Source organism: Lutjanus erythropterus, chromosome 12, assembly GCF_056507025.1.
Source record: "Lutjanus erythropterus isolate fLutEry1 chromosome 12, fLutEry1.hap2, whole genome shotgun sequence".
Classification (NCBI taxonomy): Eukaryota; Metazoa; Chordata; class Actinopteri; order Lutjaniformes; family Lutjanidae; genus Lutjanus; species Lutjanus erythropterus.
Genome location: NC_139328.1, coordinates 1037831 through 1054834, shown reverse-complemented (window position 1 = coordinate 1054834; position 17004 = coordinate 1037831). Strand labels below are relative to the sequence as shown.

General features: G+C 38.3%; 1 protein-coding gene across 1 annotated transcript in view; it reads right to left on the bottom strand.

Annotated features, from left to right (window-relative positions):
* The window catches only part of rasal2 (RAS protein activator like 2), an 81688-nt gene extending 68865 nt beyond the window's left edge, over positions 1–12823 (bottom strand). The window contains exon 1 of the mRNA XM_084731334.1: positions 12111–12823. Within this exon, the coding sequence (XP_084587460.1) occupies positions 12111–12237 (127 nt within the window). The 5' untranslated portion in view covers positions 12238–12823. The remainder of the gene's footprint in view (positions 1–12110) is intronic.
* Positions 12824–17004: the final 4181 nt, after the last annotated feature.

The window sequence follows — 17004 nt, the reverse complement described above, 5'->3', positions numbered from 1 at the left end:
CCGGCAGTCGTCTCTGAAACCTTTTGACCCCGTCCTCCAGTCCGGCTCAGGTTGGGGGGGGGGGGGTCATTTGTGACATTCAAAGGTCAGGTGTGGAGAGAATTGTGGGTAACAGCACAGTCACATCTGTCTGGAAATCTGATTAATGTGCTGGCATCAAGCCCAAACACATTCCTGCTCCGAAAAATCACTGCGAGCATCAAAAGGAAACAACACGAGGGGAGAGGAGACAACCGGGGACAGCAGAGAGGAAGGTAATCAGGTGGACACTGCGAGGACCAACCAGAACACAGCCTGAAAAACTCAGGAGGGGTTAAAAAACTAAACAGTCCCGGGCAGCCCTGCTGTTCCATTAGTCGACTTCTCATCTCCATCCTGCCGGAAACCAGCAGCGGCACCCGGCAGCCTCCGGCTAAAAATAACCAGCGGCCATAAAGAGAGCCATAAATCAGCCTGGATACCAGCAGAGGGAGGGACACGGCCCTCAGGAATCCTGGGTAAATCTCCCACAAGCCTCTGCTGGAGGCCGACCGATCCGAGGACAGACGCCACTTCCAGAAAACAGACAGGAAGTTCAAACTGAGCGGAGGTCACTGTGAAGAACACCAAGAACTCGAGAACGCTGCCAAAACGTCAGCTTTAGAGGAAATTCAGTTTTTATCTGAAAGAGTTTGTCTGATCTGACCGGGGCTGCAGCTAATTATTGATCACCAATACATCTGCCTTTTATTTTATTAAGTTATTCCAAAGGTCCAAGACTGACATCTTCAAAGTTGATCCAAAAATATTCAATTTATTCATATTAAATCAATTCTGATCACATTTACAAAGCTGGAGAAGTTCTGACATGTTTACATCAACTTCTGAAGGCAACATGAGGCCATCAGTCACTAACTGAGTATTGACCCGCTCCGATTGATCACCCACCGATAATGATCAGCTCATATTCATTCTGATCTAAATTGTTTGATCAGCGGCCTCTATAAAGAGGAGGAGCTGATCAGATCACCACCACGCTGACGGATCAATGTTTTAATCACATGATTAAAACATGTATTTAGGTTTGTGCTGCTTCTGACATCAAGGTGCATTCAGGTGCACCTCATCAACACAGAAATTTGAAGTCAAACAGCCATGAAGGTTGTTCAGAAACTAGTGCTGACTAAAAAAAAATTCTTAAAAAAATGACTCAAACCGATTCATTGATTATCAGAATTGTTGGTTATTGACTGGATAAGTGATTAATCATTTCTGCTCTCGTCCACAGTTCAAACATTTGATCCAGTTTACACAACTACTGAGAAGCTTTACTCTGGTCACAGCTCACAGACCTGCAGTCAGCAGTGTGTTTACACCTGAAGTAATCTGATTACTTCCTGCTGTCTGCAGGAACCTGATACCTGACACCACATGCAAACAAGGAAACTGGTTCAGGGATTAAACAGGAAGAAGACGTCTGCTGGAGAAACCTGAGTGCTCACACACGTCGACCATTTACACACCGAATACCAAAACACAAAATACACAACTCAATAATACACACATATTTCACACATGCTGCATTATCATTAAAATATTATTGTTGGGTTTTTCCTCCATGGCAGCTGTGGATCTGATGAACCTAAACATCCATCACTGACTTTTAAAAACACTGTCACTGTTTTTAGTCACTTTATATTTTGAGTAACTTTTTTAGTATCATGACGCACATTTGTACAGAATTCTTACATTTATTTTTCTTTATTATTATTTCTTCTTCTATCTTATTTTTAAGAAGCTGAAATCAGAATTTTTTTCGGAAAAAAATACCCAAATCAATTATAAAAATAGCTTGCCGTTCATTTAATACTCGATTAATCATTGCAGCTCTATTATTGATTAATCTGCCAGGTAGTCATCGTTTGGTCTATAAAATGCAGGAACATCAGAAAAAAACATATCACATCTCAGGGTTCAACATCAATGTTTGTATGTCAAATTTTAATCAATTACTTGTTTGATCCATAAATTATCAGAAAATTGTGAAAAATTGATTCTGTCACAATAGGTCCAAACGCTCCACCTGTTTTCACATGTTTGGACCTATTTTTCAACAAGTGATCAATCTGGCAATAACTTTTCCTCTAATCAATCAGTTGTTTGGTTCATAAACTGTCAGAAAATGTTGATCAAAGTCCAACATGACGTCCTCAAATGTCTCGTTTTGTCCTCAACTCAAAGATCATCAGTTTACTGTCAGAGAGGAGGAAAGAAACCAGAAAATATTCAGTTAAGAAGCTGAAAATGTACTTTTTTCCCCTTTAAAACCGATAAATTGATCATCAAAATACTTGGTGATTAACTGAATAGTTGAGAACTAATTGATTAATCATTGCAGCTCTATTCAGATCAATTGTTTGTGATGTTAACGGGTTGGTCAAACTTTTCACCCCACAGTCTCAGTTTATTTAAACATCATTAGTGCAACAAATATTAAAAGTGATTTATTTTGGCGTGTGATGATGTGTCAGCGGTGAAGAAGACGCACAGTGGGACGTTACAGAAGACATTTGTTAATTATCAGTTAATTATCAGAAACGGTCTCGTCAGTCGTCAGAGGTGTGGACAGTCCTGACGACCTGATTGGTCTGATCCCAGTGGATCCCTGATCTCCTGTGTTTTTCCACTGTGTGTCCTGAAATAGACGGCAGATTATTTTTGTCCAGAGAAGCTCGACTCGACTTGTTTTGTTTCAGAGGGGAAATCCTGTCACAACGCCGCCCCTGCCCCCCCCAGCCCATCATCATCATCATCATCCTGATAACAGCCGGGGAGGAACTTTCCATTTCCTCCCCTGATCAGCCTCCATTGTCCTGAAGACATCCAGCGGAGACACCTGAACCCGCTCACCTGCACCAGGACGACACACGGCACCGACTGACTGATCAACTACCTGCTAATGGACTTATTGATTATCACTGATCATTTTACAAACAGAGCAGCGTGCGTCTGATTTACTTAATAAATGAAAGAAGAAAAAGAGCAAGACGACGACAAGATGACAAAAAGTAGAAGAAGAGGAAGAAGAAGAGGAAGAAGAAGAGGAAGAAGTACAAAAGCTCAGAAGAAGAATTTTGTGACAAAAACATAAAAACTAAATCGTGCTGTTTTTAGCCATTTCCTTTGGTCATTTCCAGGGTTTAAACTGCTCTGGAAAAAAAATAATTACATTTTTATTTTGATGTATCAATAATCTTGTAATCTTTTGGGGAAAATGCCAAGATCAAGTGTGGAGGAATGAGTCGAGTTCGCTTTGAGAACATGAAGAGTAATTTCTCTAAACTTAAACATGAAGTAAAATCTGTAAATTTCACATGTCACTTTTAAAAATGGATCTGATTCCTTTATCTCTTCACCCATTCACATGTTTCTGTTTCTGTTTAATGGTAAAAGAACAAGTGAGAGCCGCTGCCCAGCAAACGATTCATTAATTCACTCATTCAGCGGCTCAGGCCACGCCCACTGAACCAGAGGACACGTGACGGGCTGTAGAGCCAGAATATTTTCACGTCTAACTCTGTGATTTATTTCCACCAAATCATGGTTGGTGATTGTTAGAACAGTGGAAAGATGAACAAAGAGATTTTTGGTGAGTTTTGTTCATTTCTGTTGAGTTAATGAGCCAATTAAAATCTTAGTTTGGTAAAACAGGAGGATGGTTGTATTTTTCTGTTTAGTAAGGTAAATAGGTGCTAGAATATTTCCTGTCTTTACATTTTGTGGGTTTATTTTGTTTATTTAATGAACTCAGGAAATATACAACCGGTTCTTGTTTTATTAAAGAACAAAGTCTGAAAAATGAGCAGAAATGTTTTAGTATACGTCAGTTTCAGGACCTGCAGGTAAAGAGCGCCTGCATCAGACGACTGAAGGAGGAGTTTCTACGTGTTTTTGTTTCCATCCGGAGTTTTCATCAGTGTACTGATGTGGGAATGTTGGAAACTTTAAATGAAAGACATTTTAAAAAGCCTGGTGACGCATCAGCTCAAATAAACCAAAGACAGACGCTGCATTCAGAGTGAATATCTGCTGGTTTCACACGTGCAGCCTGACAGGAAACATGAAGCAAACGGCAGCCTGGCGGCGGTCCAGCTCCTCCAGCCGGACGCCTCGCTCCAGCAGGGATCTCAGGTGTGAATTGGCCTGAAGACAACAAACTCCCACGATCCCACAGTCCCCGTCCAATATGACGGCTCGAGAGCCTCAGCGGGCAGCGCCGCGTCCAGCCTGCGTCAGTTCAAACATCTGAAGGCTGCCGCCGCTTCACCGCCGGGCGTCCTGCTGTGGAACAGATGGAGGGAAACCTTCCCGTCCCGACCTCTGACCCTCCAGAGGGAAGCTGGAGCCTCTTCAGATCCACCGCAGTTACACACCAACGTCACACGTCAAATATCAACGCGCAACATTAACTTTAGTTTTTCAAGCTCATTCTCAGGTTCCTGCTCGGCCGTCACAATCATTACACAATGATCACATGATCACCTGAAGGTGATTATTTGTTATCAGTCTGCATCAGAGATGAAACGGTACGAAAAATCCAGATTTCATATTATTTAATGTTGTTCAGTTATCACAAAAGTACCAGAGCTGCAACGATTAATGGATTATTAAACAATAATTCAATTAATCACCAACTATTTTGATAATCTATCGGTTTGATTGGTTTTCAAATCAATAAAATCATTTTAAAAAATAAAGAAAAATTACTAATAAATCAATTAAATAGTTTTTAAATGAATAAAACCAATATTTTGTGTCATATTATTGATTTGTTTTGTTAAATAACTGTAATAAGACCCTTTCACTTCATGTCGGCGTCCTGCATCACCATGTCAGCAGAGCTACAGAGATTAATCGATGAAATAAATTATTAACTGATTATCAAATTGATCACCAACTGTTTTAAGAACTGATTGATCATTATGAGTCATTTTTAAATTTAAAAAAGTCTAAATTCTCTGATTTCAGTTTCTTAAATGTGAATATTTTCTGGTTTCTTTCCTCTCTGACAGTAAACTGATGATCTTTGAGTTGTGGACAAAACGAGACATTTGAGGACGTCATCTTGGTCTTTAGGACACTTTGATCGACATTTTTCACAATTTTCGGACATTTTAAAACAAACAACTATTAATCGATTAATCGAGAAAATAATCAACCGATTAATCGAGTTTGAAAATAATGGTTCGTTGCTCTTCACTAATAAGGAGCATTTTGTGATTTGATTTTCTGCCAGCTGCTATAAAATCAAACACAAACAGAGTTCAGTGTTTAACTTTTTCTAGTTGCTTCTGTACGACAACAGACTAAAGTTAACTGTCATGTTTAATCTGGAGATGTAACTTGTTACATATCTATAATATCTTGTTTTTGACATTTTTGCATGAAAATGTACTTTAATGATTAACCAATCAAATCAATGAAAATATTTTTTAATACTGGCCCAGTCAGACAAGTGATTTGCCAGATTAATTTAACATGGGATCTGAGTCCCGTCCACAATCACAAAAATCTAATCTGTAAAAGTTCAACAACAGGTGAAAATGACATAATAATATTAATAATCCAAACCTCACAGCGCTGCTACAGTTCACCACTAATCTAAACTTTAATTATGATGATTTACTGACTGACTGGAAACAAAAAGGATGTGATCTTTATCTCACCTGTCAGACTCACTGCTTCATATTTAATCTGACAGAACACATCAGGATTAAATTATACAACATATGTTCTCATGTGACTCTGAGCCGACTTAACTCGTGGATGATGACTGTTCACGCTCAGCGGGGGGGGGGGTGGAGGAGGGGTTATAAATCCTGTGTTTAGGCGTCCGTCTACGGTCAGCTTTAATAGGCTTACAAACAGCCGCCTTTCTCTGGATCAAACGCTCCGTCGATGCTTTCGATGAGCCGCCACAAAGCCGGATTAAAACAGCGGCAGCAGCAACAACGAGCTCAGACTTCAGACTCTGAGAGCAACAGATCATCAGGTCGATTATTACAGACGGAGGTGATCAGAACATCACAGACGGACAGAACATCGCTCTCTCTGGACTCCTCTGATGGAGCGAGGCTAACAGTTTCCCTCTGCTTCCAGTCTTTGTGCTAAGCTAGGCTAAACGTGTTCCAGAGCTTTGTCTCTTTAAAATGTCCACCATCGGAGAGACAGTTTGGTCCTGACAGTCAGACAGGAGTCACACACCGACTCAGTAAAGACTGGAAGACCAAAAAATATTCCCATAGTATGAGATTAAAAAGTTAATTAATTATCAGATGAAAAGTCACATTTTCAACTATGTCATAATTATGACTAACTCTGCCTTTTAAATCTTAATTATGACTCTTTTTGTATCTCATAACTATGATTTACCATGAATATATCTTTTCTTTCAGTGGCAGAACTGGGCTTCCATAAAATACACAGGCTGATGACATCAAGACATCAAGACATTTGAGGACGTCGTCTTGGACTCTGATCAACATTTTTTAACATGTTCTGACATTTTATGGACCAAACAACTGATCAATTAATATAAAAATTATTATTATAAAAAAAAAGATCAGCTTCTTTTCGCCTCCAGCATTTAAATCATCTTAAAGTTATTTATTGTTTAAAGTTTCAATAATCTGGTTATAAATCAGTTTAAACCGATCTGCCCATGTCTTTTTGTATATATATTTGTGTGAGTGAATCTGATGATGTCATCTCTGATCTGCAGGAAGATGAATGAGCTCAGCCTCTGACCGAAACACACACACACACACACACACACACACACTCTCACACACACACACACACACACACACACACACACACACACACACACACACACACACACACACACACACACACACACGACCTCATGTGTACATTCTTCTCCTCAGTGAGCTGCTCCTGAAGGCAGCGCGGCCGGCAGCAGCCATTGTTGGATCTATTTGAGGTATGCGAGGCGAGGATCTGATGCCAGAGCCGGAGTCCTGCCGGGTGAGATCACCGGCACAAACCGGCTGCTGACATCACACTCTGCCAACACCGGGGGGGAGGGAGGGAGGGAGGGAGGGGAGGGAGGAGAGGCAGAGCAAACATCCTGACTTCAGTCCTGCTTCCACAGATACCAACGCTGCGTTCAGGACGCGTGGGAACAAACACTGCTGCGCACTTAAAACAACTACTTGGGTGTTTTTGTGTGTGAACTTTTCTCAGGCTGCCCGGCTCAGTCCTGTCTTCTAATTTAAAGGTTTGTTTCACAAAACTTTCTTTTTTCTTCCCCACAAACTGCTCTCAGGATCCTGGTGACGTGCAGCTTTTACAAGCTGTGCTGCACACGTGTTTCCATCCAAATTTTACCTGAAATTTGAGCAAATCAGCAAAAGAAAATGCAAATGAATGCTTGTTTCTTGCTGTTATGCAATTATTAGGAGTTGGCTCATCAACATAAGCAGCAGGTGGCACCAAGAATATGTTGTTAGTTTCATGTATTAATGTGTGCAGACTTCATACAAGTGTTATAGAGTCTAATTTCACTCTTTTTCAAAAAAGGCAAACATCATCTCAATGGATATAAAATCTCTCTTTGCAAAACTGAGGATTTTTTTTTTATCTACATTTTCTTTCATTTTTATCTTTATTTTACCTTTACTTAATGATGGAAACCAAAAAAAAAAGTCCTCAATTTTGCAAAGAATTGAGGAAGTTTTTTCAAATTCTGCCGTTCAGATGTGATACTACTATAAAAAGGTGCATGAACAGGAACTTCTAATTAGAGCTGAAACAATTAGTCAACTAACTGACCAGCGATTTTTCACTAAAAATTCTGTTTCCCACTTTTCTGGAGTAAAAAAATGTGGTGCTTCTCTTTGTCTTAAACTGAAAATGTTTTGATATTATTGGACTGTTGGTCCGATAAAAGAAGCTATCTGAATGCATCACCTTCTGGTTTGGGGAAATTTCACTATTTATTCACATTTTATACACAAACGATGAATGAAATAATCAAATCTAAAGTGTAAATTATCTCAACAAATGATCAGTAACTTTTTCAAAACTTAACAATCTGAGTTGGGCTCAAAACTAAAAAAATCTATTGCAGTACGCTGCCCTGAAGTTTTCTCAACTTTTTTGTTTTTGCAGTGATCTTCTCCTGTCAGTGCAGAAACAGCTGATCAGTCATGTGACTTAAACACATAAAGTGTTTCCATCTCCAATTAAGAACATTAATTAAGGGGCATATCACCCACCACCCTGAGAGGACGTGAGAGGACGTGAGAGGACGAGAGAAGATGTGAGAGGACGAGAGAAGATGTGAGAGGACATGAAAGGACGAGAGAAGATGTGAGAGGACATGAAAGGACGAGAGAAGATGTGAGAAGACGTGAGAGGACGTGAGAAGATGTGAGAGGACGTGAGAAGATGTGAGAGGACGAGAGAAGATGTGAGAGGACGTGAGAGGACATGAGAGGACGAGAGAAGATGTGAGAAGACGTGAGAGGACGAGAGAAGATGTGAGAGGACATGAGAAGATGTGAGAGGACATGAGAGGACGAGAGAAGATGTGAGAGGACGTGACAGGACGAGAGAAGATGTGAGAGGACGTGAGAGGACATGAGAGGACGAGAGAAGACGTGAGAGGACGTGAGAGGACATGAGAAGACATGAGAGGACGTGAGAAGACGTGAGAGGACGTGAGAAGATGTGAGAGGACATGAGAGGACAAGAGAAGATGTGAGAGGACATGAGAGGACATGAGAAGATGTGAGAGGACATGAGAGGACATGAGAGGACGTGAGAAGACGTGAGAGGACATGAGAGGACAAGAGAAGATGTGAGAGGACATGAGAGGACGTGAGAAGATGTGAGAGGACATGAGAGGACGTGAGAAGATGTGAGAGGACATGAGAGGACGTGACAAGACGTGAGAGGACATGAGAGGACGTGAGAAGATGTGAGAGGACATGAGAGGGCATGAGAAGACATGAGAGGACGTGAGAGGACGTGAGAGGACGTGAGAGGACGTGAGAAGATGTAAGAGGACAAGAGAAGATGTGAGAGGACATGAGAGGGCATGAGAAGACATGAGAGGACGTGAGAGGACGTGAGAGGACGTGAGAGGACGTGAGAAGATGTAAGAGGACAAGAGAAGATGTGAGAGGACGTGTCAGGACCTTTAGTCCCTGTTGAGGGCCCAGTGTGTCTGTAGGTGAACTGATGTTGTTTGGGCGTGGACAGCTTTACATCACTGCACCATCAGTTATGACTCAGTGTTCTCCGCCTGTGAGCAACAGCAGCGACACATCATTTCCTCCACAGCTCAAACTGATTAATCAATTATCATCAGTAATAATTGATTAATCCTTGCAGCTCTAGGAGTTACTGTCAGGAAAACAATTTAAGCATCTGAAGTCTCACAGCTCTGACAAACTTTGATTTTAAGGAATCAAGAAATGTTGAAAACCTCTGAGTCATTTTACCCAGTTTTTTGTCTTGTAGGTCAGTTGGCCCCTGCGGTCCAGAGCTCAACATCCAGCTGCCTAACGGCCCAAAATGACGTGATGTTTCCACAGAACAGTTCCTCACAGCCTCAACAAACCTTTTGTCTGGTGACCCACAGACACTTTAATCCAACATGCTAACAACATGCTAAAAACAACAACTAAATAATTTCAGAGGACATTCAGCGCTCATCATTCATCATCACAGATTTATTTTACCACGTCTCCAAAAAGACGCTGTACTTCAAGGCTCATTATAAAGCTTCTGAAAGTGACACGATCGCACCGGAGCCAATGTTTTACAATTAGCATTAGCTTAACATTAGCCTCCCTGCTCAGCTTACTTCGAGGCTAACCCTGATACTTTTCTAGCAGTTGGGAAACAACAGATGAGACTTTACTTGGTGCTGAGAAGCTGCAGCGTTCGTTAACTGACACACTGTGACATGAACTGTACGTTTACTGTCACACTGACAACTGACTGCTGACGGTAAGTGAGCAGTGCCGTCACTTTGTCGCGTCTCTTAAAACTTCGATGAGGAAATGCAGCAAATCACACAAGTCAAACAAATCAAACACAACTTAGGAGATGAGAAGAACGACCTGAGGATCGGTTCATATACTCTGAATGATACAGGGCTGCACACTTAACTGAAATATTATCAAATCTGCAATATGGCCACGAAGTACTGTAGTGTACCTAAAATCTCCAGAAAACATGTCAACAAGCATCACATGAGTCTCACATGAGTCTCGGACCCTCTATATTTCCTGTGAACATTTCCTCCTCATACCTGGTCATGGGAGGAGAAAACCTCCTTTAAAACACCTGAATTCCAAAAGCCTGAAATTCAGCAGAGGTGGTTCATGAGTTTTTCCTTATTTAACACCAATATTCCAATTAAATGAACCATTGTCCCAAATCTGGATTAACATGTGAAATAACTCAATACTGAGTAGGAATCATAGTTATTATAGTTCAGTTTAATATAGTTTCCATTAGGTTTTTTATTATTATTTCATTTTTAATTTTGTTTTCTGTTCAATTCCTAAGTGTGTTTTCTCATTTCAGTTTAGTCTTCGTTTCAAAATGGAGAAGAGGAAGAATGTACTTTAATACCCCTTTAAAGGAAATGTCTCCATTGTTAATTATTTTACAGATGCATACATTTGTATACACATGTGTAATATGTGGGAGAGGTGGTGGAGTGAAACAGTTGCCCTGAGTTACCCAGGAAGTGAAGCAGCCTCTCCAACCATCAGTCCACAATCTGCACTTTCAGTTTCAGTTTAGTTTTTATTAGTTTCTAGGACTGCAGCTAACACTTACTTTCACTGTAATCTGTCAATCATTTTCTCAATTAATCGATTAATTAGCCCTGTCGCAATCTTGTCAATTGAAAAAATGTCCAAACGTGTAGCACAGGGACATGTGTTCGTTTAATGTGTCCACCTTTTATTCTATTAATCAATTAGTTGACTGATCTGTAAAATGTGACAAAATGGTGAAAAATGTTTCCTAAAGTCCAAGATGACGTCCTCAAATGTCTTGTTTTGTCCAAAACTCAAAGATATTCAGTTTACTGTCAGAGGGGAAAGAAACCAGAAAATATTCACATTTAAGAAGCACAAATCAGAAAATTTGGAATTTTATTTAGTTAAAAAATGGCCTAAAATGGTTAATTAATTATCATACTAGTTGCCGATTAATTTAATAGTTGATTAATAATAAATTAATCATTGCAGTTCTATTAGTCATTATTATTGTTTTACTACAAGATGGTTTTATTTGTCAGGGTGAAGATTTAAATGTTCAGAATATATATTACAATACAAACAGTGACTCAGCCTGATTAAACATGCCGCGCCTCTTTCTGCTGGAGATATTTCCTCTATGTTTTTATGTTATTTTAGTGAGTTTTGTACACAACATTGTTCTGTTAGTTCTTGGTTTTTATTTCAGGTAACTAAAATGTTTCATCACACTTAGTTTAATTTTAGTTTTCTACAAAAACCTTGAATGCCTTAAAATTTCATAAATTTGCAGGTGAAAATAATTCAGACACGAACCTCGACCATAACAACACCTTAATTCATCATTACTGTGGATTTTGTTAAAGTTTGGTTTTACTGGGTTCAGTTGTTTAATTTAAAGGATAAGTTCAGGGATCAGTTCTGAATTATTGATGTGTTTATGTTTCATACAGAATTGATCAGATTTGTCTTCTCACAGTTCAGTCTGTCTCTGGACTATTTTTGGACACCAGTCATGTCAGGACCCTCCACCCACCCAGAGAACTTCCAGGGTCCAAACTCTGACCCCAGCTGGACCTGAACAAGGGGTGTACAGGTGACCTCTGACCTCTGAAGACCAGAACTGGACTGACACCTGAAGGCTAACAGACAGGAGAGTCACAGACACTCTGGAGCTCCGGTGTCCAGCCTCGGGACGGCCTCCAGGACCCGGGCCTCGGCCCTCCCTCCGCCCGGTAACAGACTCCCCTCTGACCCCGGTAACAGACCGGCTCAGTACCTGGGTCAGACCTGCCCCTCCCTCCCCGTCTCCCTGTGTGGTCTTACCGTAGACCCGAAGCCAGCCCTGCTGCTGAGACACGCTGTCCACCAGGATCCGGTCCACCAGGGGGTCCAGGAGGCTCAGTCCTCCGTGCAGAGAGTCCACGTCCCCCGCCACCGAGTCCGTCTCCATGTCCACACCGAGAAAAACTAGTCCTGTGAGAGGGTAGAGTCCGTCCACAAGTGTCCGTCAGTCCTGTAAATGTGAGTTTAAAGTGTCTCTGTGTCTCTGTGTGTCCGTCCTGCTCAGGTTTGTCCCTCGCAGCTAGCCGTTAGCGGTCCGGCTGGAGCCCGGCTGGCTCTGCCTCATTGTCCCGCTCTCCAGGTCAGCTCAGCGGTCTAAAAACTTCCAACGACCCGGCTTCAGGGACAGCGGGGAGCCGCTTCACTTTCCCCGGAAATGTTCACCCAGAAGCCGCTGTTAAACCCAGTGAGAGCCGCTGGAGGTGACCGGAGTGTCGGTGTGTCTCCGGCCGGCTGCCCCGCACTCTGCTGCCGCTGCTGCTGCTGCTGCTCACACGGTCCCCCCTACAGACCCGGGCACGAGCCTCGGGCCCGGGCACGAGCACCAGGCCCGGGCACGAGCGCCAAACCCGCGCGCTCCTGAGAGAAACGAGAGAGGTGAGAGCGCGCTTCAAAGTGTGGAGGACGAGCACTGGAGCAGGAAGTATTCAGTTACTACAGTAAAAGTACAGAAGAGTACCAGGGCCAGAAGTAAGATCAAAAATAAGACGAAGAGGAAACTCGTCAGAGTCAGTGTCAAAATTTCTGTCGAAATGATGCGGAAAAAAGTTGGATTATCGAGATTAAAGTCGAAATATTGAGAAAAAAAAGTTACATTATCAAAAATAAAGTTGAAATGTCGAGATTTAAGTTGAAATGTAGAGAAATAAAAGTTGAAATGTAAAAATCAAAGACTAAGTGTTGACAAAGTCGAAATATTGTGTGAAATAAATTGAACTGTCAAAATTAGAGTTTAAATCGAGAATAACGTTAAAATGTTGTGAATAAAGTGAAAATGTTGAGAATAAATAAGAAACATTGAGAATAAAATAGAAAATAAAGTGGAAATATCAAGAATGGTATTTAACTTTTTATTATTAAAATGTAAAATCCTCTGATTTATGTTTTTTTTTATGTCTGGCACTTATTCTGATAGTTTAACTTGACATTTTGACTTTACTCTCCTTTATGTTGAGTAAAACAGCAGTGAAAGAAGTATTCAGATTTACTTCTGTGAAAGTATTAATACTACACTGTGAAAATAATCCACTACGAGTAAAAATCTTGCATTCAAAATTTATTTCAGAAAAGTAGGTCGACTGAGTATAATAAGGAGAAACTTAAAGTAAAAGTATTCAAGTTGCAGTAAAATATTCCCTGTTAGTGATTGGGTTAATATTATTGCTGTATTTTCAGACGATGTTTACCATCAAAAAGTCATCAAAAAAATATGTGACGTATCTATTATTTCAACTTCTGTAAGTTTTACTTTATTTTGTAATTAAGACACAAATGAATTCAATATAACATGAGAATCAGGGTGACTTGAACACATTAATGTCTGTGGTATTATTTGTATCTTTGAACTTTGCTTCATTCTGTTGGACTGATGAGGTTTGACATCAGCTCACTGTGATGATCTCAACATTTATGATGATTTAACCAGCAGCTGTCTCACCTTTTTCTCCGTCTGTCTCTTCTCTCCTGAAGACACACAAACACAAACAGGACTCTGACTCCATCTGCTGGTCTCTGCAGTAAATCACAGGAAAACTGCTTCTCTTGGACAACATGGAAACATGTTACCATTATATGAAAAATAAATATACAAAAACATGTTGTACATATACAGATTAATGAGTCAAAGTAACATCAAAGTGCCCAGCATACTTTGTCAAATACTTAAAAAAAAAAAAACAGCGTAAAAATATATAAAACACATAAACTATAAAACAAATTTAACAACAAACCAGTGAGATGAAAAAACAACACTTGTGTATAAAGTAAAAGATTGTTTGAGATGAATCAAATTTAAACCTTTTTGAGATTTGTGAGGAGCTTTTATTGTGAAGTCATGAGAGCAGTTAACAAACACTACTGTTAACAAACAATGAATACTACTGTTAAGAAATACTACTGTTAACAAACATTACTGTTAACAAACAACGAATACTACTGTTAACAAATACTACTGTTAACAAATACTACTGTTAACAAATACTACTGTTAACAAACATTACTGTTAACAAACACTACTGTTAACAAACACTACTGTTAACAAATACTACTGTTAACAAACATTACTGTTGACAAATACTACTGTTAACAAACATTACTGTTAACAAACAATGAATACTACTGTTAACAAACACTACTGTTAACAAACACTACTGTTAACAAACAATGAATACTACTGTTAAGAAATACTACTGTTAAGAAATACTACTGTTAACAAACATTACTGTTAACAAACAACGAATACTACTGTTAAGAAATACTACTGTTAACAAATACTACTGTTAACAAACACTACTGTTAACAAACATTACTGTTAACAAACAACAAATACTACTGTTAACAAATACTACTGTTAACAAACACTACTGTTAACAAACACTACTGTTAACAAACATTACTGTTAACAAATACTACTGTTAACAAACATTACTGTTAACAAACACTACTGTTAACAAACACTACTGTTAACAAATACTACTGTTAACAAACATTACTGTTGACAAATACTACTGTTAACAAACATTACTGTTAACAAACAATGAATACTACTGTTAACAAATACTACGGTTACCAAACACTACTGTTAACAAATACTATGGTTAACAAACACTACTGTTAAGAAATACTACTGTTAACAAATACTACTGTTAACAAATACTACTGTTAACAAACACTACTGTTAACAAATACTACTGTTAAGAAACATTACTGTTAACAAACAAAAAATACTACGGTTAAGGAACACTACTGTTAACAAATACTACTGTTAACAAATACTACTGTTAACAAACACTACTGTAAACAAACAACAAATACTACTGTTAACAAATACTACTGTTAACAAATACTACTGTTAACAAACATTACTGTTACCAAATACTACTGTTAACAGACATTACTGTTAACAAACAACGAATACTACGGTTAACAAACACTACTGTTAACAAACACTACTGTTAACAAATACTACTGTTAACAAAGACTACTGTTAACAAATACTACTGTTAACAAACACTACTGTTAACAAATACTACTGTTAACAAACATTACTGTTAACAAACAAAGAATACTACTGTTAAGAAATACTACTGTTAACAAACACTACTGTTAACAAACACTACTGTTAACAAACAATGAATACTACTGTTAAGAAATACTACTATTAACAAACATTACTGTTAACAAACAACGAATACTACTGTTAAGAAATACTACTGTTAACAAATACTACTGTTAACAAACACTACTGTTAACAAACATTACTGTTAACAAACAACAAATACTACTGTTAACAAACACTACTGTTAACAAATACTACTGTTAACAAACATTATTGTTAACAAACACTACTGTTAACAAACACTACTGTTAACAAACAATGAATACTACTGTTAAGAAATACTACTGTTAACAAACATTAATGTTAACAAACAACGAATACTACTGTTAACAAATACTACTGTTAACAAATACTACTGTTAACAAATACTACTGTTAACAAACACTACTGTTAACAAATACTACTGTTAACAAACATTACTGTTGACAAATACTACTGTTAACAAACATTACTGTTAACAAACAATGAATACTACTGTTAACAAACACTACTGTTAACAAACAATGAATACTACTGTTAAGAAATACTACTGTTAACAAACATTACTGTTAACAAACAACGAATACTACTGTTAAGAAATACTACTGTTAAGAAATACTACTGTTAACAAACATTACTGTTAACAAACAATGAATACTACTGTTAAGAAATACTACTGTTAAGAAATACTACTGTTAACAAACACTACTGTTAACAAACATTACTGTTAACAAACAACAAATACTACTGTTAACAAACACTACTGTTAACAAATACTACTGTTAACAAACATTATTGTTAACAAACACTACTGTTAACAAACACTACTGTTAACAAACAATGAATACTACTGTTAAGAAATACTACTGTTAACAAACATTACTGTTAACAAACAACGAATACTACTGTTAACAAATACTACTGTTAAGAAATACTACTGTTAACAAATACTACTGTTAACAAATACTACTGTTAACAAACACTACTGTTAACAAACACTACTGTTAACAAATACTACTGTTAACAAACATTACTGTTGACAAATACTACTGTTAACAAACATTACTGTTAACAAACAATGAATACTACTGTTAACAAACACTACTGTTAACAAACAATGAATACTACTGTTAAGAAATACTACTGTTAAGAAATACTACTGTTAACAAACATTACTGTTAACAAACAACGAATACTACTGTTAAGAAATACTACTGTTAAGAAATACTACTGTTAAGAAATACTACTGTTAACAAACACTACTGTTAACAAACATTACTGTTAACAAACAACAAATACTACTGTTAACAAATACTACTGTTAACAAACACTACTGTTAACAAACATTACTGTTAACAAATACTACTGTTAACAAACATTACTGTTAACAAACACTACTGTTGACAAATACTACTGTTAACAAACATTACTGTTAACAAACAATGAATACTACTGTTAACAAATACTACGGTTACCAAACACTACTGTTAACAAATACTACGGTTAACAAACACTACTGTTAAGAAATACTACTGTTAACAAATACTACTGTTAACAAAC